General features: G+C 46.0%; 1 protein-coding gene across 3 annotated transcripts in view; it reads left to right on the forward strand.

Moving 5' to 3' along the window:
* Nucleotides 1–3,199: 3,199 nt before the first annotated feature.
* Nucleotides 3,200–22,943, forward strand: part of GRIP2 (glutamate receptor interacting protein 2) — a 101,748-nt gene continuing 82,004 nt past the window's right edge. For all 3 annotated transcript variants that reach the window (XM_031042823.2, XM_034066032.1, XM_031042826.2), the window contains exon 1: nucleotides 3,200–3,333. In XM_031042823.2, the coding sequence (XP_030898683.2) occupies nucleotides 3,255–3,333 (79 nt within the window). In that variant the 5' untranslated portion in view covers nucleotides 3,200–3,254. The remainder of the gene's footprint in view (nucleotides 3,334–22,943) is intronic.

The following is a 22,943-nucleotide window of genomic DNA, read 5'->3' on the forward strand; positions in this document are numbered from 1 at the left end:
AGGATGAATTTGTAGGTAGTGGTGATTGTACTGGGGTTGTGTTTCAAATTGGGTGAGCTGAATCCTTGCAACACCTCAACCATCACCTGTCCTCCAGGGTATCAGCACCCATGGACCACCTGCAACCAGTGGATCAGGGAGGACTGGTAGGTCCTTCCAGCTCTGGAAGGCACCTTCCTCTCTCCCTGAGCATCCTCAGCTGTGCTTCCTGCTTGAAGCCCCAGCTGCTGGCTAGGGCAGGCCTGAGGTGTGAATAATCAGCAAGGTATTAACTGTGTTTTCTTTATGACACCATCTCCCCAGTTCCTCTGATGTTTGCATCCTTCTCCTTTCATCTCTTGCCTCTGGTGCAGGCGTCCTGCACAGTGTGGGACCATGGGAGGCTCTGCCAAGGGGTAGGCAGGCACATCCCACTGCAGCGGGGTTGGGAGCCACTGCTCATGTCCCAGCCCTGCAGATGCGACTTAGAGAGTCTGAGCTTGTCCTTCCCCCTCCTGCAAGCTCCCTGTCTGCTGCTGGATGAGCCACCCTTCATGTTGTGCCACTTCCCTCCTCCCCACCAAGGGTGTTGGGAAAGCTGATTACTTTATGCTTAGGAAGCTCGTGAAGTATTAGCCTGGGTTTCTGTATTTTATATGGGCCCATAAATTAAATGGGAGCTTACAGTGATGGGGAAAGGAGCCAGGGAAAGCAATTATTTCTCAGGAAGGCATAATGACTGATGGTTTTTCTACATGTTAATTGAAAGTGCTGGAAGTTTTAGTGAAATAACACCTTGAAGGCAGCTGGTACTGAGTATACAGACCAGAGGACAACAGGCTGCATCGCTTGCTGTTTAGGAAGCTCAGTGGTAACCAAAAGGTGTTAATCAAATCCCATCTTTAAGACTTTGAGCCAGATGACAGAGTCACAAACCTTCAGCCCTCTGAACATCCCCATGTCTGTGCTTTTAATGCTCAGGTCCCTGCCTGTAAACCAGTTTACTCTCTTGAAGTATTGTCTGTGCTTCATAAAACTTTGAACATGATCCAAGATCTCAAACACTTCCCAGGTGGGTAACAATGGATCCCTGTGAGCAAGGGCTGCCCACCACAGCGTGATGGGGTATGAGGGCCTCCCCATCCCTGGGGCCACATTCAGTTTATGAAAGTGACATCTCATTTCTGATGGGAGAATCATAGTGTGTGCCTCCTGCATCCATTAATAGCACATAAATAACCTGCTTGGGTCAGAGATGCTGAGGGTGATATGTAAGCTGGAAAGAATTGAGAGCAGAGGCTGGATTCACTGCCTTGGTGATTAGATCGTAGCAAAAATGAAATTCAAGCCCCGTTTCTTTTTTAGACTCAACCATGTCTTCAAATCCTATTGGGCCACACCAGAAGTGCAGGTACACCAGGTACAGTTACATCACAATAAAACAGCCTTTTAAGATCCCAATATCATAACCATGAAGCCATATTGGTCATATTATTTATTAATAGTTACGATTTCAAAGACTGGGTCTTAATATATAATCTTCACCTTCCACCGTGGCTTAGTCTGCTTAAGGCTTGTGGAATTATTCATGTTACAGAGAAACTAGCACGCATAATAACTTGTGGGATTCAGATTGTCTCTGAGAATGTATTTACCTTCTCATTTTTCAAGACATTCCACTCCCAAAAGTTCTGTAATAAAAGAGTGTATGAAGTAAAGAAGTGTAAAATACACATTATATAGAACTTCTGGGTAAAGCTCTGCTGACAAAATCATTAAATCTTCCAATTACTATCTAAATAAATATTTTATTGTATTTTAATGTGTTTTATTATATTCTGCAGTCCCCGGAGCCACCTTGATGTCACACATGAAAGAATTATTATGGAGAGCCTTTGCAGTATGAAAATGAATGCTTAAATGCTTGGAGAGTTATAAAAGTTTCAGCAGGTTTTCTAAGACTAGTGAGGAGGTTTCATAAATAGTGATTTTTTCCCCTCTCAAACATTCCAGGTCAATGGAGTGTACAAGAGGAGATGTTAACAAAACCTGTGCTCTCTTAATAAGAGACTGGAGTGTTTGGAGGGCAACACACACAACGCTTATGCCGCGGCACTCTCTAATAACATCTCCAGACACTGCAATAGCATTAAAGCATGACAAGATTGTATAATAACTCTATTAATCACTTTCCCAGTAACGTTAAGAGAGCATGTTATAGCAACTGGATAAACCCTATCACCTTTCGGTGCCTTGGGAGGTTTGGGGCAGTTATTGCAGAGGGACACCATCTGTTGGTTTAGTCTCTAAACTCATTTTAAGTCCTTTGTGGGGTGGTGCATGTTGAGTGTTTTGCTTCTTAGAAGAAACTGGGAGCAGGATGTGCACGCGTGTCTGTCCCACCTGCTTGCCAGGAGAGGCTTTGGGAAAGGAAACAAGCCAGTTTAATGCAAAGGCACTATTAAATGTGCTCCTCCAGCTTCCTTCCTGAGCTGCTCTTGAGTTATCTCTTGCATTATTTATGTGTATTCCCCCCAGCTTTGTGACCTGGGGGCTGGGGCAGGAAGAAAGCTTGGGGTAGGAGTGCCTGTGCACTTGGTTTATGGTTATGCATCAATTCCCTCTCCATCCCGGGGTCAGGTCTCCTGAGCCCTGGGCACTGTTGTTGGTAGCCACCCATCAGGCAGTGGCTCTGTGTTGTGCACGGGAATCGGGAATGGCTTCAGAGTCCCCAGTGGCCAAACATTCATCATGGGATAATGCTGCAGGCAGTCTGTGCATGGATACCCGCTGCCCATTAAGCACACAGTGGGAAAATTGTGGGTTCTTTTCCCCTTCGTGTACGTTTGCACATCTAATGAATACTTGGGTAGCAGACACATAAAATTGGGTTGGATGGAGAGGTTTCTAAAAGGATACTACTTAACCTCTGCTACCCACTCTTTCCAAGGCTTCTTGGTAGCCAGGAGGCGTCCCAGAAGAAGATAATTAGGCTTGTGCTATTTCAACCTCCTCTGATCCCTCAGAAAGAGTTAATTACAGTCTTTTCCCTCTTGCTCAAAGGTGGCTGGGTATTATTATCAGAGCTGTAATTATTCATGCTAATTGCTTATTTGGAGAGGGAGAGAGAAACCCCAGACTCTGCATCAGTGATTAGCAGAGCAGACCCAGGTACTCTTCTAGAAGGCTGGACCAAGGTAGTGCAAAGGGGTGGAAGGAGGCTGGGAATGCTGGAGTGTTGGTGAGTGAGTGGTGGAGTAGACCTGGTCCTGCTAATGCTGCCACCTGCTCCGGGACTGAGGAAGAAGAGCATGCACTTCTTGCAGACCTTCCTCCGGTGGAGGGCACTCCGAGGTAATTGTACTGCTGGCTGGAGTCTTGGTTTGTTTTGTGGCTTAATTAACCTCTCATCATTTGGTTTCATTTTCCCTCCCTACGAGGGAGCAGGGTGCGTTGTGAGCTGCATGTCTGGGGTTTGGGATTAAGCTGCAGATATTTCGGCTGATGTTTCATTAAACTGAACAAAAACGTCTATGATCCCCTGACCTTATGCTGGTGGTTTTAAGCTGGGAAGGACAAAGGAGGTGGTGTGTTTGTCCTTCCCCCTATTTACGGGCTTTTAATAATAAGGTTGATTTCCTTTGGAGGCTTATTCCTATCACCAGATCCCGGGCTTGCTTGTTAAAAGCAATAGATTTAACTTGTATTCATTGTTGGTTAAGAGTATCTGAAGTATGACGGTGCTGATGAGATGCTTTGAAGGCATCAGCATGGTCAAATCCAGCATGCTGCAGAAGCTGGGACTTGGTGGGAAAACGCTGTGGGAAGCTGTCTCCTTAGGCAGACGTGGAGCGGTTTGGGAATGTTGGTGTGCTGTGAACACACACTGGCTTCTTCTGAAGTGAGGGAAGAATTGGTGAGGTGGGAGCTTGACCTGAGTCATCCCTAAGAAGTCATGAGTTTATTGTACTCTTTTCTTTTCCTGGAACAGCAGGACCATGGGTCCTGCTTGACGGCAGTTGCAAACTGCTCCTGGTATCTAATCCTTGCATGAGTCAGTGCAGGGGTGAGCGCTTCTCTGTGGTGTGGGCTCTTTTCTATTGAGCTTTCTGTTTTCTCTTAAGCTTTTGGTTCCTGCTGTTGTTAAGGCTGAGAAAAAACAACCTCAAGAATTGCACTTTACAGGTGCCACAAACTGTGTGGGTTTTAACAAAACAACCGGAGGGAGCTGCCTCTGCCAACCACCTCCGAATGTTCCTCTGTCCTTTTTATAAAGGTCTCTTTGTTATCATGCTCATGGACAAGCAGCCACGTGCTGTGCTAAAAGCCAACCTTCAATGCTCTCTCTTCTGGACATCTGAAATTATTATCCTTGTGCTTTAACTTCCTAACTGGCCATAATTATGTTTTAATGTACTGAGTAATCTTTTCATCTGGATGTTTTACTGCTCACATAAATTACACAGGCTTTCCGTGCTCATATCCTCTTCCTGACAGAGGAATTGGCTTAAGTACAGCACAGTGGGAACTGAGGACTGCTACTGTGGGGACTGCAGTCGTCCTCATCCTTTGGGATGGGTGGCAAGGACACAGGGATGGGGAGATGTTTCTTGCTGAGTAAGGGGAAATTTGGATTTACATGGAGATCAGGGTCTTGGTCATTATTCTAACAGGTACAGTGTTGCTGAACCCGAGCTGAAGATTTATTTGTAGCTTTACAAGCCTTTTGCATGCTGATTATTTGGAATGCTGAACACCTCCAAGAAGGCAAGGAATCCAAATCTGCAGCCATGGCACAAGAGAAATAGCCCTTAGTAAACCTAGTCTGTCCATGTCTGGATCCCTTAATGACAGCAAATTTTGTACTTATCTTGGAATCTGCAGGAATTAAGAGCTTTTTTTATTCCTTAAGGTATCTGGCCAAAATGCAGAGATTTTTTTTCCCCTTGTTTTACTTTTCTTTCTTTTTCCCCCTGTATTTTCTGACAATTACCACTTCATCCTTTGCTGTTCTGTTCTTAAGCTACATGTAGTACACGTTATCTAACTAATTACTACTTATTGCTTTCCTATGGACCTCAGATCTCTGAAACACCTCCTTAATAACACTGTTGTACTAAAAACATACGTTTGTATGCTCCTATAACAAGCTTCCCATGCGCTGCTAGCAGCGTTTGCTTCCTCCCTGCAGTTTGTTCTTCATGCTGGGGTCTCAAGATTGTAAACGAGTGCTGCCCTTCTTGCACCTTTGTCACTCAATGGTTCAACTCCATGTGCAGATTGCATGGGGAGGTCAGGAATCTTTGGGCTGTGGACGTGATCTTTGCTTTGGTGTGATGTTACCTGCAAGGAGAGCGATGCCCCCAGAGGAATGTACTCTGGTGGCTGCCAAGGGCCATGGGAGATTGTGATCCCTCTAATGAGGGAAACATCCCTCTATGGAGGAACTGCATACAGTACAGCGCACAGCACTCAGAGAGATCCCCTGATTGTGGGGCTTTTTTGTCTAGCGACCTAGAGTGCCTTGTACAGCTAGCTGACCTTGTATGCCATAGGGATAAGTAGGATACCTACATGGGGGAGTCCTAACCAGAGACACCACCATTGCCCTTGCCCTGTTGACATCCAGATTTTTGGGATGTAAGTAAAGAGGCTTGGAGCAAGACAGTTGCAGGTACAGGAGTGGGTAAGAAGCTGGGCAGTGAAGACTCACAGCAGTTCAGGGTGTTTGCTAAATGCCTGCATTTCATCTGCTGTTGACCTGTGTTGGACTTGGAGCTAATGGGGAGATATACAGACGAATCATTTGGAAAGCAGGCATGTCTAAGCAGTCTTGGTGTGCTTTGATCTGAAAGGCTTTCCTTTAAGCGTCAGGCAGCCTTTCAACTGATGTCTGTGTGGGAGAGAGTTTTTGATGGAGTGAGATGGCATGGCTGGGTTTACTGGAGTTTAACTCCAGTATTTGAAATCAGGAAAGGTAGAGGAAAGGCTTTGTAAGAGGCTGGCTCTGGGAGTGGGGAACTGACTCCCCATCCTCTATCAACCATTGCAGTAGTGTGGGCAATGTTGTTTCTCCTTTTTTTTTTCCCCTGACAAAATCCATTAATTAAAAGGCTACATTAATCTGCACTCATTGAGTTTGACAGATCTGAGATTGAATGCTAATTCATGGCACTGTTGTGCATGGTGGGGTGTGTGTGAGCATCTTTAGGAGCTAGGGCAGCCAGCAAGTAATCATCCATCAGGCTGAGTTTTTGCTCCATATGCCCCACTGTATCTGGGCAGGGGGGAAATAGGGGAGAAAAGATCTCACAAACTTCATCAAGAATAGTCGGTATCCCAGGAAAAATAACACCTATGCATGAGCTATCAGAATAGCAGAGCTGAGAAAAGGTGTTTGGCCAATGACCAAATGCTCTCTCTGGACCAGACATCAGAGTGGTTGTTCTACGAATCAGCCTTGGGAAATAGCCCAGCAAGAGATCATTGTGTAACCCCTGCAGTGGGTGATGTTTCTCAAGCAGTTTCTGTAGTCATGTTGTGAGCAGCAAGTGCTGATTTTTATTATTATTACTTTTTTCCCTTGAGATCTTTCTATTTCCTTGCTTTGCCCTCACAACACTGATGAGGGCACCCCCATTATCCTTATCCCAGGCAGGACTTTTGAACCTGTGCTCAAATCTTTTTTGGTCATTTTGTCTAAGCAGTGACATGCAGTGGCTGTATAATGTGATGGAAATGTAGGTAACAAGCTTCTGTGGAGAGATGGATGCAGGTATATATGTGTTTATACATTCTGCTAGCACTTAAATGCATTACATATTTCTCCCACATTTGTTTGCTGATGCAGCAACCTATGGTGAGGATTTTGCAGGCTATTCCTGAGCTCACAGACAGGAATGTGGCAGCGTTCTTCTCTGTTCCCTTGTCTGTGCTCAGACAGAGTTCCAAGATCCTTTACAGGGTAGTGGTCATTCTTCATTGTCCAATATATACCAACTAAGTATTCTTGATAGTAGTATCTTGACAACAAATGAATGGGCGGTGATCCAATAGGCTGGGCAGTCCTGGATGTGAGGATCAGCTGGAAGTTAAGCTGGGCAATCTGAATCCCAACATAACCAATACCATGATGCAGATCCTACCAAAAGGCTGAGAAAGAATATTAGGGGTGTCCAGTGTTTCTATCGAACTCGTTTGGAATATCAGCACATTATTACAATGGCCAAGTCAGGCCCTCTTGACTTCAATAGCTGATCTGTAACTCCTGCAGAGCCTGGTGCAGTGGGGTTGAAATCAGCTTTGAAGCCTGATTCTCCCTCACAGTTGGGTTTCTCAGGGTTTTTGGTTGGTTTTGGGGTGGTTTTTATTGGTTTGGTTTGTTTGTGTGGTGTTTTACTTTCATTCTTTTAACCCTCCAGAAGTTCTTTGCTCTGGTAGCTCAGCTTATATAGCCTCAAAGCAAGAAATAATCAACTGCACATCCCAGCAGCACCTTCTTTCTTGCAGGGTGATGTTGCGATCCTGTATATGTGCTTGTGAAAATAAAAGCATTCAATTGTATCCCTTTCTGTCCCTGTTCTCTCCATAAGCCATTATAAAAGGAGTTGTAGAACTCAACTGAAAGTACATGCTGCTCCCTCGTGGAGCACCATGCATTGCAGGCGAGGCCAGGATTGCTGTGCATAAAGGATCTGGACCAGCAGCCTCTGAAACAAGTGATGCTCCTTTTAGGAAGGGAAAATGGGATTTTGCAGGTGATGGAATGATGGGTTTACTGTCCTTAATTCCCAGCCAGCACCCGCCTTGGGATGGAAAATGTGGGAATAGCTTGTGGAGCCAGCTTGGCTTTGGCGGGTGGGTGGATAAGGAAAGGTGAGGATGTGGCGGTAGTGAGAGGTTTTTCCAGCCTTTTTTTTTGTGCTGAGTTGACCTGAAAACCCAAACGCTCAGGATATTAGAGGCTTACCTGCATGTTCAATGTGCTCCCTGCAGGCAGCCCCAAGTCTGCAGTGTCTGTCTGCTGCTGGGCACTGCCAAACATGGGGCTAAAGCACTCTTGCAAGAGATGGGGCAAACCTGCGGTCTAGGCTGTTCCCAGAGAGGAGCAGGTATTGTCCTGAGTGCCTCCTACTCTGTTGAGGAACTTGCTAAATCCTACCATTATCTAGCAGCTTCCAACTCTTAGAAAGTTCAAGAAATAAATGTTCCTTCTTCTGTCTGATGGAAGTAGGCACCTATCTGGAGAAAAACCCTCTCCTCTTCCGACACAGAGCGAGGATGGAGAGGTTGGAAGCCTCCCTGTAATCACAAGAGGGCAGAGTTGGCTCATGGCTCCTGAGCATCCCCAGCTCATGGACCCACCAAGGGGCAGTGGGAGCTGGCCTTGCCCGTGGCACTGGTGGCAGCCGGAGCTGTGACAGTTGCTGGGCTGTCGGCACAAATGTGACTCCATCGTATGACTGTGCCCTTCAGCACCAATGTTACCTGGGGGGATGTATAAATAAGACAAGAATATCTCTTGTGACCCTTCTCTAGTTGCTTTGAAAGGTCAGCTGTACCCATGTGTGCTCATGGGCGTCTTGCTATGGCATTAATAAAAGCTTCATATTAATATTGATGTTAGAATTGGAAACATAAATTGGTTGTTAATTAGCAGCTGAAGAGTGGCTCAAGCAGTGCTGGTGATGATGTATTGAGCCTGGCTTCCCAAGAAATGTCTGCTCTAAACTACACAAATGACACAAATGCAGGTCACAGGTCCTGTTTGCATGTAAAATAGCAAAGGTGTCATTGCTAATGAACACATCTGCCTAGCAGGTACTCAGCAGGCTGCTTGTACCCGCACGTTTTGAGAGTATCTTTTGTGACATTGCCTGGAAGGAGCTGGAATGATCACAGTGGAGGCTGCCTCCTGATTCCCTCTCGGTGGGTGCTCTTTCAGGTAATGCAGGAATGTGAATATTGAGGCTTTTAAACAGGTTGGAGTTTTAGACTTATATCAGGAGACAGTCTTGTGTGACTTGTGTGATTTTTAGGTAACACCATGTGTAACCTTCCCTAAAGCCTTCTGGGTCTCATTGATGCCATCGAGTCCAGTAGTAAGTTATTTTGAATGGACAGTTCTACATTCTGTGGCATTTCTCATGTGGTTGGGGAATAGGGATGGTATTTTTGGCACTCTCCTGCAATTGAATGTCCTGGGAAGAAAAAGTGCATATCTAAAATGGATGGTGGCGTGGCTCAGGCTTCAAAAGCATGTTGTTATCTCCCGCAGCCCTTGCCCTGCTGTGAATGGGATTGAAGAGCAGCTCTCCTATGCAGCTTCAGTAGGGTTCACAGTTAGCTCTGTCATCTATCTGAGTATCTCTAGTGTGTGTCTGTGCTAATGGGGTGCAGTCCTGGTGTCTGTATTATGAACCTCCTCTATTGCATTGACAGTTAGGTGGAGTATGCCATTAACCTTCCAGGCTGCTCTGATTGCTCAGTTTTTGATCAGACACAGCTTGTATTAGTATGTGGTGCTAAACTCAGTGCAGTGTTATCGGAGTGTCAGAGGCTTTGCTGGCCAGCAGATCAGCTCTTCACTCCTTCATTCCCCTGCTCCATGCATGAGGAAAGGGAAGCTGAAGCACAACCTTAACATAGGGGTAAGGGATTTTGGCCAAAACCAACTAAGAAAGCAAAAGCAAACTGCAAGAACCTCCCAGGTTTTATGTGTTTGCACTCAGTCATTCTCTGTATCTTCTCAGTTTTCAGACTTCCCCCCCTATTTTTTACCTTACCACTTTGTGACTTGCTTTGAAATGGGACTACCCAAGTTCACATCCCCACCACTCACATATTTCATTCAAGCACTGCCTTAATCCTCTTCCTGCCCTACCCAATGCCTTTTCACATGGAACAAAGCTTATTTCCCTGGTTAGCTGTGTTTGCTCTCTGTCTGCTGACTGGATGACTAACACTTTGGTGTTGCAATCCATACAGAGGTGTTTTGTCGCAGACAGAAGTGGTTCTTAGGGTAGCTGTGCTAGCACAGGCATGCAAATGTGTCTCAATAGCTCCTGGAGCAGAGCCAGTCCCCAGTAGCACCATCCAGGGCCAAGGGTGATGGGGTGAACTTGTCTGAACAAGCAAACCCTTTCCTCCAGAGCTGATGGGTGCTTATGGTGATGTAGAGGGAACCGGTAGTGGGGCTGTCAGCCATGGACTCCAAGAAGGAGCAGTGTGAGAAGCACCCCAAGCCCTGGGCAGTGGTAGGGTAGCTCTTCAGGATGCTGTGTGGAAGCAAGCAGGTGGTGCTAACTTCTCCCATCTTATCCAACTTTTATTGTAAAGCCTGAAAAGAGCTTTCCCAAGGTGCCACAGATGAGGTGACAGGAAGACACAGATGGAAAAGGACTTCCTAAAGTGAAGTAGGCACAGTGGGAGGTATTTTGTTAGCAAGGGAGATGGTGGTAAACATTGCCCTTGTCTTGATGAGAACATATAGGGAACACGTGTGTTGGTATGCTTGGTTTAACATAACTGAAGAGCCTCGTCTAAGATGCAGGGTAATGCATCTGAAGTTGCTTAGATCTAAACTTGTCCCTAGGCATTTGACATTTCCCTCAGTGAAGACTCACCTTGTACTGTATGTTCATTATAGCTGAATTCTTTTCAAAGATGCTCGTGGTAGAACATCCCATAAAATAAAATCAATTATGCCTCAGCCTTCTTATCTCTACTAAGTGTACAATGGGGATTGATTGTGCCTCTGAGAAGAAAATGCTGTGTTACACTTCTCATCTATGTCTAAATGTATTCCTGTTAGACCAAACCTGCTTAGAAACAGCTGTAGCAAGACTAAGATTCTGGGACTGGATGGGAGCTGGCACTGTTTTGTCCTATCCTCAATGGTACAGAAAGAGCCTTATATTGCCTTAGTACAGCATCCTGCTTGCAAATGCACTTGAATAAGTGTCTTGGGAAAAGTCCCAAATGTAATACCTGCTCAAATTGTGCTCTTGGTGTGTCAGATTAGATGCAGATGCAGTGCTCAGGCAGTCTTGTTTAATAGATTTTTATCTTCTGTACCAGTAGATTCAAAGGGATGAAAAAGACTCGGAGTTCTGGGCCACAGAGTGTGGGAGGAAAAGGAGCCTCTGAGTCACTGGTGATTATTGAATGACAGCAGAATTGAAATGCCTCGAAAGCCCAACCGTGCATTCATGTAGGCTGCTAATTGTTGATGATGTGCAAAGGCAAGAGCCCTGCCTGAAATTCCGAGAGTCCTGTTTCCCTAAAGAAAAAAAGGAATAAAATGGCCTTTTTGCTGGCTTCTCAGCTGAGCCATGAGCACATGTGTGATGTAGAGGCCATGGCATTCCCTTGGGCTGTTGGCTGAGATAGGACCACATCATTGCCCTGGGCCCCAAAAGCATCTCCCTCTGCTTCGGCTGCATTCCAAGTGGAGCCTGGTGTTCAGCCACCTGGCTGATGCTGGTGAGGAAGAGGACTGTTGGATGCAAAACCACTCCTGCTAGTGCTGAGAGATGCCCTTTTCTTTCCCATGAGGGTGAGGGTCCTCTTCTAGGACATAAAGTTCCAGGATAAGTTGCTCAATTGAGAGCAGTCTTCTCCATCCCGTGGTTCGCTTATTCACCAGCTCTCTTGCTTGCACGTGGGTTGGTTTTAATCCCCTCCAGGCTGTGCCAGAAAGGTTTCAGGTCAAGGCTGAGGAACATTGGATGTAACTGGAATGAGGTATTTCACCAGGCTGTAACTCCTCCCTGGAGGATTTCTCAGTCTGTTCACAGCTCTGGTGCCTTGAGTCCAGGAGGACCCAAGCACTGTGTGAATCACTCCTAGGTTGGCACTGGTGGCCTCAGGGACCTGATGGAGAGGAGCTGAATCATGGAGGTGGGATGCAGGGCACCCCTTCACTGCAGCGAGCTGCCACCAGGCTCCCCCAGCAAAAACAGCCATGCCTGCTTCGGGTTGAGACACTACATCATGCAAGCTTTGTGTGGTGAGAACATATGAGTTAGGAGCTTCAAGCTCACTTTAAAGTCAGTGGAAGAACAACCTTACTGCTCCGAGCTGACATCCCCGAGAGATCCTGACTCATCTCTGTGGCTTTACCTGACTTTCTGCCCCTAAAACTGGTGCTGCAAAAAGATATGCTGGAGCTACAGCCCAGGGCCTGGGAAGACCTTGGAGGCATCAGAAAGCCATTGGTTAAAGCTGTGTAAGACTCAACAGGGCTTGGTTTGAGATGAGAGCTTTGCCCTCAGATGTAAGACACAGATGTACCTGTCCCTGGCTCCTTTGGGCTCACGGTGACGCTGGCTCCTTCCTCGCTTCCTCATCCCCTTGTTCATCCCTAAGAAAACACGGTGTTTTCCTAAATTTAGCAGCATAAGTACTGTGGATGTTGTCTCTTCTCCCCCCTTCCCCACTTTCAAAAGGCATCTTAAAAGCTGCACAGCGATTTAAATGGCAGCTTGATGGGAATCCATAGCAAATGACTCTGCAATTAGTAAATCTCTCCTATTGTGACAGCTCTATTATTAAACTGCCATAAATGCCAGGCTATTAATCTGCTGTCTCCTCAATCCCCATGCTTCCCCTTCCTTGCCTGTCCTTTACACTGCTTGATTCTTTGATTTTCTTTTTTTTCCCTTTATTTTTCCCTGTCTTCCAGCAAGTGTTGCCAGGGAGGTGGCACTTGCAGGGGGAAAAAGGCTTTGTGGCACTGTCCCTTAGGAGCTTTTAACCTGTAAGGCCTGAATGCATGCTCATTAATCTGTAAGCTCTATGAATGGTTATCTCTCATTTGCTTCGAAACTTTTGCTGCTTCAAAACCAGAGCATGTGAAATTCCCAGTTTGCCAAAATCAAAGTTTAGCTCTTAATGAAACCCCTTTATGCAGGAAGGTGAAGGGGTAGGGAGGGAAGCAGTGACAGCAAATGGGCAGGATATTGACTTAGGAAAAATCATAGCTTTCCTGATGGCAGGGTGAACTTTGCAGCTGCTCCATCCCATGGTAAAGGTGTGCATCTCATTTCTTAGCCCATAATTCTGCTCTGTCACCCCAGGGCTCAGGGCCATGCGGAGCTGTTGGTAATGTAAAAAGCATGCAGGGCTGCAAACAGCAATGAAAGCAGAGCCTCAAATAGATGGTGCCTCCATTGTGTCAGTGTGTTGTGTGTTCTCAGTGCACACTTGTATACGCTCATGCCTCCTGCGGAAGCAAAGGGACAGGGGCAGAGGGAGCAGGAGCATGTGGAGGAGTGGATGTTGTAGCATCTTGGGGTGACAAGAAGGTTTCACCTGTGAGCATTGAGATTGGCCCGTTGAGGATGCAGTGCTGGCATCTCTGTTCTGGGGTTTCAACCAAGGAAAGACATTGTGTCTTTACAGTGGTGCAGGGATGAGCTTAGCACAGAAAAGTGTCTGCTGCTTGGCAAAAAAACACTTGGGAAGGTCCCCACCAGCCTTAAATCTGTGATCTCCTGGCTTACAGCTGCTGCTTGGGATGGTGCTGGTCTCAGTGGAGAGGTGTTACCCTGCAGCTCCCCTGGCACTACAGTACCTGTGTAGGAGGAGCTGATGGTGCAACCTGGCAGAGAATCTGGATGTGTATTTATGAAATGTGTATGTATAACTGCCCTGTTCTTCTCCACTGCAATAAGAAGTGGTACTGCTCTGGATCGCTATACTTCCATCTGCTGCTTGGAGAAGAGTGTGTCTTACAATACTGTCAGGATGAGGTCTTTCTGAGAGCTTGGAAATTTGGACCTTTAACAGCTGGAGTGTAAGAAAAGCATCCACATTGCTCCATGGCAGAGATAACAGCAAAGTGACCCATAAACCCCAAATCTGAGACTTGGAAACTGTTGTGGGCATGAAGAGGCTTTTTCTTCTGCCTCAATGATGAACACGCTGGTGCAAATCAGCTGCACTATGTAAACACCTCCATGCTCTTTGCATCCTGTTGCTATAGAAACTCCCCCAGAGCCTGGGTACCTGCACAGCTGTTTTGCTGCTCTGGGAACATCAGGTGCCTCTGAGCTGGGGCATCTGGTTGAGGTCTGCTGGGGACTTTTGCCTGCTGCTGCTTTTGGGCTGCTGAGGTATTAAAGAAAATGAAGATCTGCATCCGCTTAGTGCCAGCTTTAGTCCCTTGTGATGAGATGGGCTTCTGCCTAGCATGCTGCCCTCTGTTAACTATGGGTATTTAGAAGGCTCTCAAATACAGTATTATACTCCTAATTATGCAGAAATCCTTCAATCTGGTCTGTTTCATCTGGGAATTATGCTCAACCATCAAATCCTGCCAAATATCATCTTCTTAGAGCAAGGGAGGCTGGTGCAGTTGGATTGCCCCCTGCAGAGAAGCAAATCCAGCCAAGAGGCCAAGCTGTGCACCCTGGGGGGATGAGCCCAAGAAGGGGCTGCTGGTGTGAATGTGCCCATCTCCTTTTTTAACAGCACAGGGTAACCTTCCCAGCCCTTCACCCCACATGATCCCAGCAAACACTTATGTTGTCAGATGTTTCCCAAGTCAGGGGAGTATTTTTGTTCTTGTCCACAGGGACAGTACTTCCAAAAGAGGAGGCTGGTTGGAGGCTTTCACCAGAGAAGATGGGAGAGAGTGGCTTTGGGAGAGGACTTGATGTGACATCTACACACATGACTTATGGTGTGACGTTGGAACAGAGAAGCTGTGGCTCCTCCATCCTTGACAGTGTTGAAGACCAGGTTGGACAGGGCTTGGAGCAACCTGCTCTAGTGGAAGAGGGGGGATTGGAACTGGATGAGCTTCAAGGTCTCTTCCAATCCAAACTAACATGTGAATCTATGATGATCTGCACAGGGCATCTGCACCTTCCTCCTCTGTCACCTTTCTCCTCTGGCTAAATCACTTTGCACCAGGAGTGTGTCATTCTGGAGATAACAAAGGCTACGTGATGCTTTGTATATTTGCTATTAGCATGTTTAATGCGGCTGCAATTCAGATCACAAACATCCTTTGAAATTGTGCAAGTACTGCCTCAATATGACCCCAGTCCACTCGGGGCAGATGCTGTTTGTAAAGGAGTCTGGTCCTTAATTACCTTGGAAAAATCATAGGCAATGTAGGCAACTGTTAGTTATGCCTGGGCCACCATCTGCCTGGCATGTGGTTATTGCAGGGATGCAACTGAAATTGTGCAAGGAAGCTTTAATGCCCCTTTGGTGATCCGTCCCTCAGGTGTTTGTTGGCTCAGAGCACCTGCAGGCTTCATTGCTTTTTGATCCAGGCCTATTTTCCTGTTGTCCTCCCTACCCATACCTGCATCATTTCTCAGATCTATAGAGAGCAACCCCATAGCTTTCACTCTAATCTCTACATCCATTTAAGCCTTGCACTGCTTCTTAGCAGTGAATTAATACTTGAGTAAAAGGGTTTTACACTACAATATATTTTAAAGAATATTCTTAAATTACCATTCCGTAAGTCATTGTACAGAATGTTTCTGAGAACCTTATTCTAGGGAGCTCTCTTAAACCTGTAATGTTAGTTCCTGTTTGCAGTCAGTCTGGTTATTACCATGTGTCAGAAATGTCAGCTAATATGAAGGTGGGAGACAGCAAACGTAGGTTTTCATAGCTCTTAGAGCTTTCAGAAAATAATTTTCTGTGCTTTTCTTTTTCACCTTTAAAAAAAGGGGCATCCAAGCATCTATTTTTTGCCAAGCGTACAGCTTCAAAACTTGGGTTTCTTGTCAATAATTCATCCAGTGTTGAATCTGGCTTGGATTCTGTGAGTGCATCTTTGTGGAGTAATGAGGTTTGCAGTCATGGGTCTTCCAGTATTGTTCCCAGTGGCCCTCGTACGGGAATACATTCTTGGAGTAGGAGGTGTAGCTCTGGAGAGTGGACTTGAGCAGCAGTTGCTTTGCCTTTAGGTAGCAGAAACAATGTCCAGGAAAGCACAGGAAAATAAAGTACTGAGGGAACAGCTTTGCTTTGAATGTTATGGCAAAAATGAATAAATCTCTTACTTGTAATGCATTATTGCACCTGTAACTACTGTGCTTCAGTATGCAAATGGATGCTGAGGTAGCAGAGAATGTGTACTTGTTGCATCTTCTCATGTGTAATCAAAAGGTACAAATGAGGGGGCGTCTTTGCCATAAACTGGGTCACTGGGTTAATAGAGTTTTGAAAATACCCCCTCCTAACCCATGCCATTAATAACTCAACATCCATCTAGATTTGAATACTGTCATATGCCTGTGATGTGCATGTCAGTCATCTGCTTGCTCTGAAGGTTTCTCCCTTAGTAAAGGAAATACTCTGTGTGGTAGAAATCACTGCTGAATACAATAGGATGCTTTGACTGGCAACAATTCGTCTTCATTTGAGCACTGAATATTCCATTTCTCTAGCTAGTGAAAGGCTTGATTTAGGGTAGCAGCACAGTGACTATTCCAGGTACAGGTTTGAAAAGTTAATATTCAGCTGCACTTTATACAAATGCAGCTAGGTAAGCTTTTCATGTTTCTGTGTCTAGTACCTGTTCCCTGTTCTTTTGTGTCTCCTGCCATGGGTTTGACTGAGACACTCCTCTATGGGTGGTGTTTGCACTGCTTCCTTGCTGGGTTTTAGTGTGTTCCCTTTTCATAGTGATTCAGCAGGAAATTTTAGGTTTTAGAGGGAGGAGGAATAGGGGAAGCAGTTAATGAGCTGTATTTGCTGCTCTGTCGAAAGAGATGAATCTTCTCTCTAGGTTACAGATTACTAAAGTTAGGAGCTTTATCCGAGGGATTGAGATGAACTGTTCTCTAGGACAAGACGTCTTTCTCGCTGGCCATCCTAGAGGAAACCCTGGTGATGCTCTCCTGTTAGACAGCTCATATAGGTGGAAATGGATCTCTTCCCTAGTGCCTTCCTGAAGGGTGCTGAGCTTGTTCTGAACAGCACTGCTGAGACTTTGTGAAATACAACATTAGCTTTACCTTCCCATTGATTCAAACACTAAATGCTTCCTCCTCATCCCTACACCTTCTAGGCCCAGGAGCTCTGTTGCCCTTCTGAGCTGCAGTCTAGGCAGGGTGGCTTGGCACACTGTTGCTCCTAATGGTGTGGCATTTCCCAATCTGATAATGGGAATATGAAGGAATGCTTTGCTCCTGGGTGTGTTGCTCTTTTTGGGCTGGTAGGATCTTGCAAGGAGGTGCCAGATGCCTGGTTTTCTGAGCAGCAGGGATGCAGATGTCACGTTAAGGAGGACTCCGTCTCCTTGCCCTGCAGCAGCAAAAGCTGAATGGCCATGACCCAATTTTGTTCATTTTCAGATGTATTTCAACACGTTTTTAATTCCCTTCCCCTTTCTGAGAATTAGAGTCATTCTGCCTTTGCTATTAGGGATCCCCCTCTCCCTTCTTGAGTGCATCTCTCCTGGAGAGATCACACAATCAAGCCAACCCCTTTTTCTCATGTAATGCAAACCCCATCTACTCCAGGTAGCCAAGATTACCAGCTAACTTTACCTGTGGCTTGTAAGAGCAATAGGTTACAGTTGCTGTTGTGGTTAGCAAAGCAAAAACCATTTCTCTCTGCTTACATTGAAGGCAGTTGTTCTCTCTACCAGCTCCTTTAAGTCTTCCCTCAGCCTAGATCTTAGCAGCCAGGTCCTGGCCACCCTGAAGTTTGCAGGATCATGCTTTGACTTCCATGGGATAATGATTTTCCTGCCCACGTTCAAATGACACCAACTACCAGTTGCAAAAGGAGAATGGTAAATTCATTTGTTAGCTGTCCTCTCTCCTGTGAGATTTACTTCCATCAGGGATTTTTATAGGCCAGTGCTGTGTCTTTCCTGATAGGGATGTGCGCTGAAGGGGATTTATTGTTCCTTTCCTAATAGATAGCCGTAATTTGATTTCACAACAACCACTTTGTGTGCAAGAAAGCGATTCCATTGTGCCACCACACAGCGTTGGGAGCATTTGTGGCCGTGGGGGCATTTGAATTAAAGAGAGTAAAGGCTGCACATCTGCTGCCCTCCACCCTTATTCACAGAACAGTGCTAATCCTAAAGAAAAGAGAGCAATTAGCTTGTAAACCCTTCCTGAACCCACTGGAAGATTAGCCATTTTCAATTAAAGCATTTCAGCTGGAAAGATAATAGGCTAAAATCTCCAGCTTTTAAAGTATACTATTATTGACCATGTGGGTTTATTTCTGTCAATTTACATCCTTTGTAATTAGCTACCCTGGGATAATTAGGACTGCCTTACACCATACCCTGTTTCCCACTTTTTCCCCTTATAATGCAAACAGCAAACTGACTTTGTGGTCCATCTTCTGGCCTGTTGCAAGTAGCCCAAATCAACTGTTGTCATTTGGACCCACACTGGGGATGAGCCCTAAGCTGTACTTTTATGGGTTGCTGTAACTCATGAGTAAAAGGACAAACCTTTACATACCACTATGAACGTGCTGCAACTGTTCCCAGAAAGCCTGGATGGGAGGAGGGAAGCTGATCCCATCTTGTAAGCCTGCAATAACAAGTAATTTGCAGTCCCTCGGGGAGCTCCGCACGCCCTAAAGCTGAAATACTTCTTTCTATATCACTGGTATATAGCACTTGGGGGTTACCTGGAGCTGTGTGTGGCTCTGCTTTGGCCCAGCTTGGGAGGTAAAACCTCACAAGCAGCAGCCAAGCGGGCAGATGGGAATGCCTCACCCCAAAACACACAGCTGAGCGGCTCCATCCGACGGCATCCACGTGTTCCAGTGCTTCTGAGAGCTGCATTGCTCCTCAGGGTGTCTGGGTAGAGCCAGGAGCCTTCCTGCAGCAGCAAGGGAGCCTGTCCTGGTTTCACCCTGTGCTTGATAGCCATCTCTGCTTGCTTGCTGTGATTGTTCCCCCTGTTCCCTGCAGTTACTGCACGAGTGCAGCACTGGCATCACTCAGCATGGGCTGTGCTGCACACCCAGCACGGGGAAGAGGCTGAGGCTGGAGCCAACAGCCAGCTCGTGGGCTCATCCAGTGCTGGCCACTGTGGTGTCCCCCCTTGAGTGGGTATCCCTGTCTGCACCACGTGTGCAGTCTTGCATCCCCTGCTACCACAAGTTAATGTGATTGGCTGTGTTTCAGGGGTCTTGTGTTTTTTTGGTCACTATATATGACTATGAAACACAGTTGTGCCTGTGCTGCTGGTACTGGTTGGGCTACATCTAAGCAAAAGAAAGAGAAAGGCTGATTTTTTAAGGACTTGCTTGGCCATGTAGGCTGAGGAACCTGACATGGAAATTAGCCCTCTGGCCATGATGTCCTGGGTTTAGCAGTAGCAGTTGTTTTTTCTCCTTCTTAGTACCTGGTGCAGTGCTGTTTTTGACTTTTGGCTTGGGAACAGCGCTGATAACACTGATGTTTTTAGTTATTGCTCAAATGTTTAGTCTGACCAAGGACTTTGTGAGTCTCATGCTCTGCCAGGGAGGAGGGGAAGCTGGGAGGAAGCAGAGACTGGACACCTGACCCAAACTAGCCAAAGAGGTATTCCATACCATAGCACGTCATGCCCAGGATGTAACTGGGAGTTACCTGGAAGGTCTAGTTCACTGCGGGGTTGGACTAGGTATTGGTTGGTGCTTGGTCAGGAGGAGGGGGTGAGTTATCGGTCAGCAGTTGGTGAGGTGTTGTATTATTTTCCCTTGTTATTTCCTTTATCATTATCATTATTGGTGGTAGCAGCAGTGATTTGTGTTATACCTTGGTTACTGGACTGTTCTTATCTCAACCTGTGGGAGTTGCATTCTTTTGATTCTCCTCCCCATCCCTCCGGGAGCAGGGGGAGGGCAATAAGGGGGGGATGGGGGTGTGTGAGAGAGAAATTGCATGGCTGACTTGCCGACAGGGCTTAAACCATGATACATGGCCAAGGACTTCTGAGTGAGTGAAGCTCAGTGAGCTATCTGAATGAAAAACCATGCAGAGCTCTGACTCCTGGGTGCAATGTGGGCTTTTTCTGAGTCATGAAAGCTACTGGTATTGCTCCTAGTGCTTGGCTGTCTCCCATGCGGATGTTGGCCAGGTCCCACCTAGCTTTGCCTTGTCTCCTCTAGAAGAGTTGCACAGCATAGATACTGTGTGGTAGTGTGTGAGAGTGGATATAAAAGCCATTAAAGCTTTTCTTGTTTGAGGAATACAGCTTGGTGCTCTTGGGATCTCACTGGCTTTATTAAGCTACTGATACTGTCTTTTTGCAGTCAGCGCTTTTCCTGCTATTTCTTTGTTGAAATGCATAAGAAAATATGCCTTGGAAAATATTTTACATGTGAGCTAGTTAATGCAGCACCTTGGAGAGAAGGTGTCTGATGCAAGAGTACAAATGAAGCCTCATTAAGCAGGAATTCAGTGGTTCTACTGAATGCCCCAGCAATTAAATTTCATCTCGATTCATATGCAGGTCAGGAGAGTCTGGAAGGAGAATAGAGGAAACAAAGCACTGTGGCTCTGTACTATGTAAATTAGTGTTAACATGGCATTTCATTTATTGTTAATGCATTGTTACACTGCTACTCATTGAAAAGAAACTGTGTGACAACTGCTAAGACTGATGACCCATTTGCTTATTTTTCCATCTGTGTTGGCAGCATTGCCTCTGAAAAGACCAGTGCCAAGATAAATCTGTTAAGGGGGGAAGATGCAGAGGTTTTCGTTTCCACAGACATGATTGGAGTCGGATGCTGACTTGGTGTTAAAACTTGTCCTTCAGGCTGCAGTAAGCTGTAGCATTGCCTCTCTCTTGCAGGCCGATGAGCCATGGCTACATCCCTGCTACTGGAAGGACACTTACTTCGGGCTGGGGACTTTCAGAATCATGAGGAACAAGTCTTCAGTTTCTCCTGTTGGAAAAGTCTGAGCTCTTGTTGAGTGTAATGTAGTAAGGGGTTCAGAGATGCTGATGTGCTTTGCAGCCCCATCAACTCACTCACACCTCTGCTCCCACAGGGCATCTCCGTGTTGTCATTTGGGCTGATTGGGCTTGGAGTCTGCTGTTCTATTTTTGGAGGGCTGAAGTGCCAGCTCCTCATTTTTTGTCCTATCCAAATGTCCACAGCAGGGTATATTTCCTCTCTTGTGTTTTTGATTAACGTGGTCATATGCGATGGAACTGTTTCATCTAAACTGCCTACCCATAGTGGGAAAGGAGGGTGGATACTGATGGGTGCTAATATAGACCCATTATGATTTTCATTCTTAGGGTTACTAATAAGATATAAAGAAGAAACAGTGCTTCTGTGAAGAGGAGAGACCATGGGCTTGTTCTATCAGGGCTGTAGTGGTGCTGATATTGAGGTGCCAAGTGCAGCTGCCACACATTCAGTATAAAGTGGAGTGATTTAATGACCTTAACACTGGGAGCCAGCTCCACTACTGAAGAACTTAGACTCTTATTTTTCCCTCCAGCTTTTCGTCTGTGAACAACTTGCTGTCATTCTGGTGAGTTGATCACTAGGAGCTGAGAAGATGGGAGCTGTCAGGCACTTTGTTTTCCCTCAGTTGCATGGTGCTGCTCTTGGTCTCAGTTTCTGCAGGGTTCTTCCATTCACACATAGTCCTTTGAGTTGGTTCACTGCATGTTCAAGATGATTTTACTTGTGTCTCAAAGTTGTTTGATATCTGCGAGCTACATTGATATGAAAAAATTGAGGGGGAGAGGAAAATAAAGCCAGTTAAGAGCATCCCCAAGTGGGGGTGTATGTTTTGCCCAGAAAAAGTACTTTTCTGTACAATACAGGCACAGAAATAGAGAAAAATGGGAGAAATAGGCTGTGTGTAGCTCGAAGTGATGATCTCTCTTTCAGATGCTGTGCATGCAGCTTCCAGAGCTCTGCTCCTTTTGGGCCAGGTCATAAACTCCCACCTTGTCCTGGCATGGCAGGTGGTTGCTGATGGATCATTAACCTCCTGCTGCATTGCTTATTGCTGTGTCTTGTTAAGCTCATCTCCATTTGCCTTAAAAAATCCTCGGAAAGCTGAGATTCACTTTTGTTGGGATGACCTCTGCTAACAAGGTCCCTGAACGAGCTCTTTTGGCTCATTAGAGCTGGCTGGGGAATAAAGGATCTTGTACTTTGCTGCAGCCTATTTGTCTTCCACCATTTCTCTTACCACCACTGGAGGCCCCAGCCCTGTAGTGTCCTACTCTGATTATCCAGACAAATGTACAGCAACCATTTTATTGTGCTTCGGTGGTGGAAGGAATGGATGGGGGGCCTGGAATTACCTCTAGCAGTGCTCTCCATCTCGGTGCTCTGCGTGTGTGTGTGCCGCAGGGGCTGTAATTGCCTCCTGGATGAGTCAATTTATCTTTCAGTGTTCATTACGTGTAATAAGTTAATGTTTAGGACTGGCTTATGGAATTTGCACTTAAAGGAAAGAATAATCAAGGACTTCTTCCTTTAACTCCATTATTAAATCGTTTAAATACTCTTTTCTTTAAATTTTCATTTTAAAGGCCATTCCCCCTTTCCCATAAAAACATATCATTAAAATGGTGCTCTATATATATGCAACAGCATTTTGGGGATGTGTGGGGAAAAAAGGGGCATCTGCTTAGATCAGAGATGGGCCATGCTGCATCCCTCAGGCTGGCATGCAGTTGTCTGGGGTTTCTAAATAAGCACAACTATGCAGAACTGGAGCAGATGAAATGGAGCAAACATGCAGCCAGTGGATAGCTGGGTCATCAGCTGTGAGGTCTCTTCCACCATGAGAGTGATGGGTCTTCCTCTTGTCCTTCCTCCTCCATGTCTCCAGCAACCAAAAGTCAATCAAGGAGGGATGTAGGCTCTCCACACCTCTTGATTTTGTGCAGAGAGATGGGTTGGAGTTCCCAGTAAAAACTGGTTTTCCCAGTAAGACATACGGAAGGACTGGGTTTGCTGTGCCAGAAGCAAGCCTTGCCAGGATGGATGAG

Source organism: Melopsittacus undulatus, chromosome 9 (genome assembly GCF_012275295.1).
Source record: "Melopsittacus undulatus isolate bMelUnd1 chromosome 9, bMelUnd1.mat.Z, whole genome shotgun sequence".
NCBI lineage: Eukaryota > Metazoa > Chordata > Aves > Psittaciformes > Psittaculidae > Melopsittacus > Melopsittacus undulatus.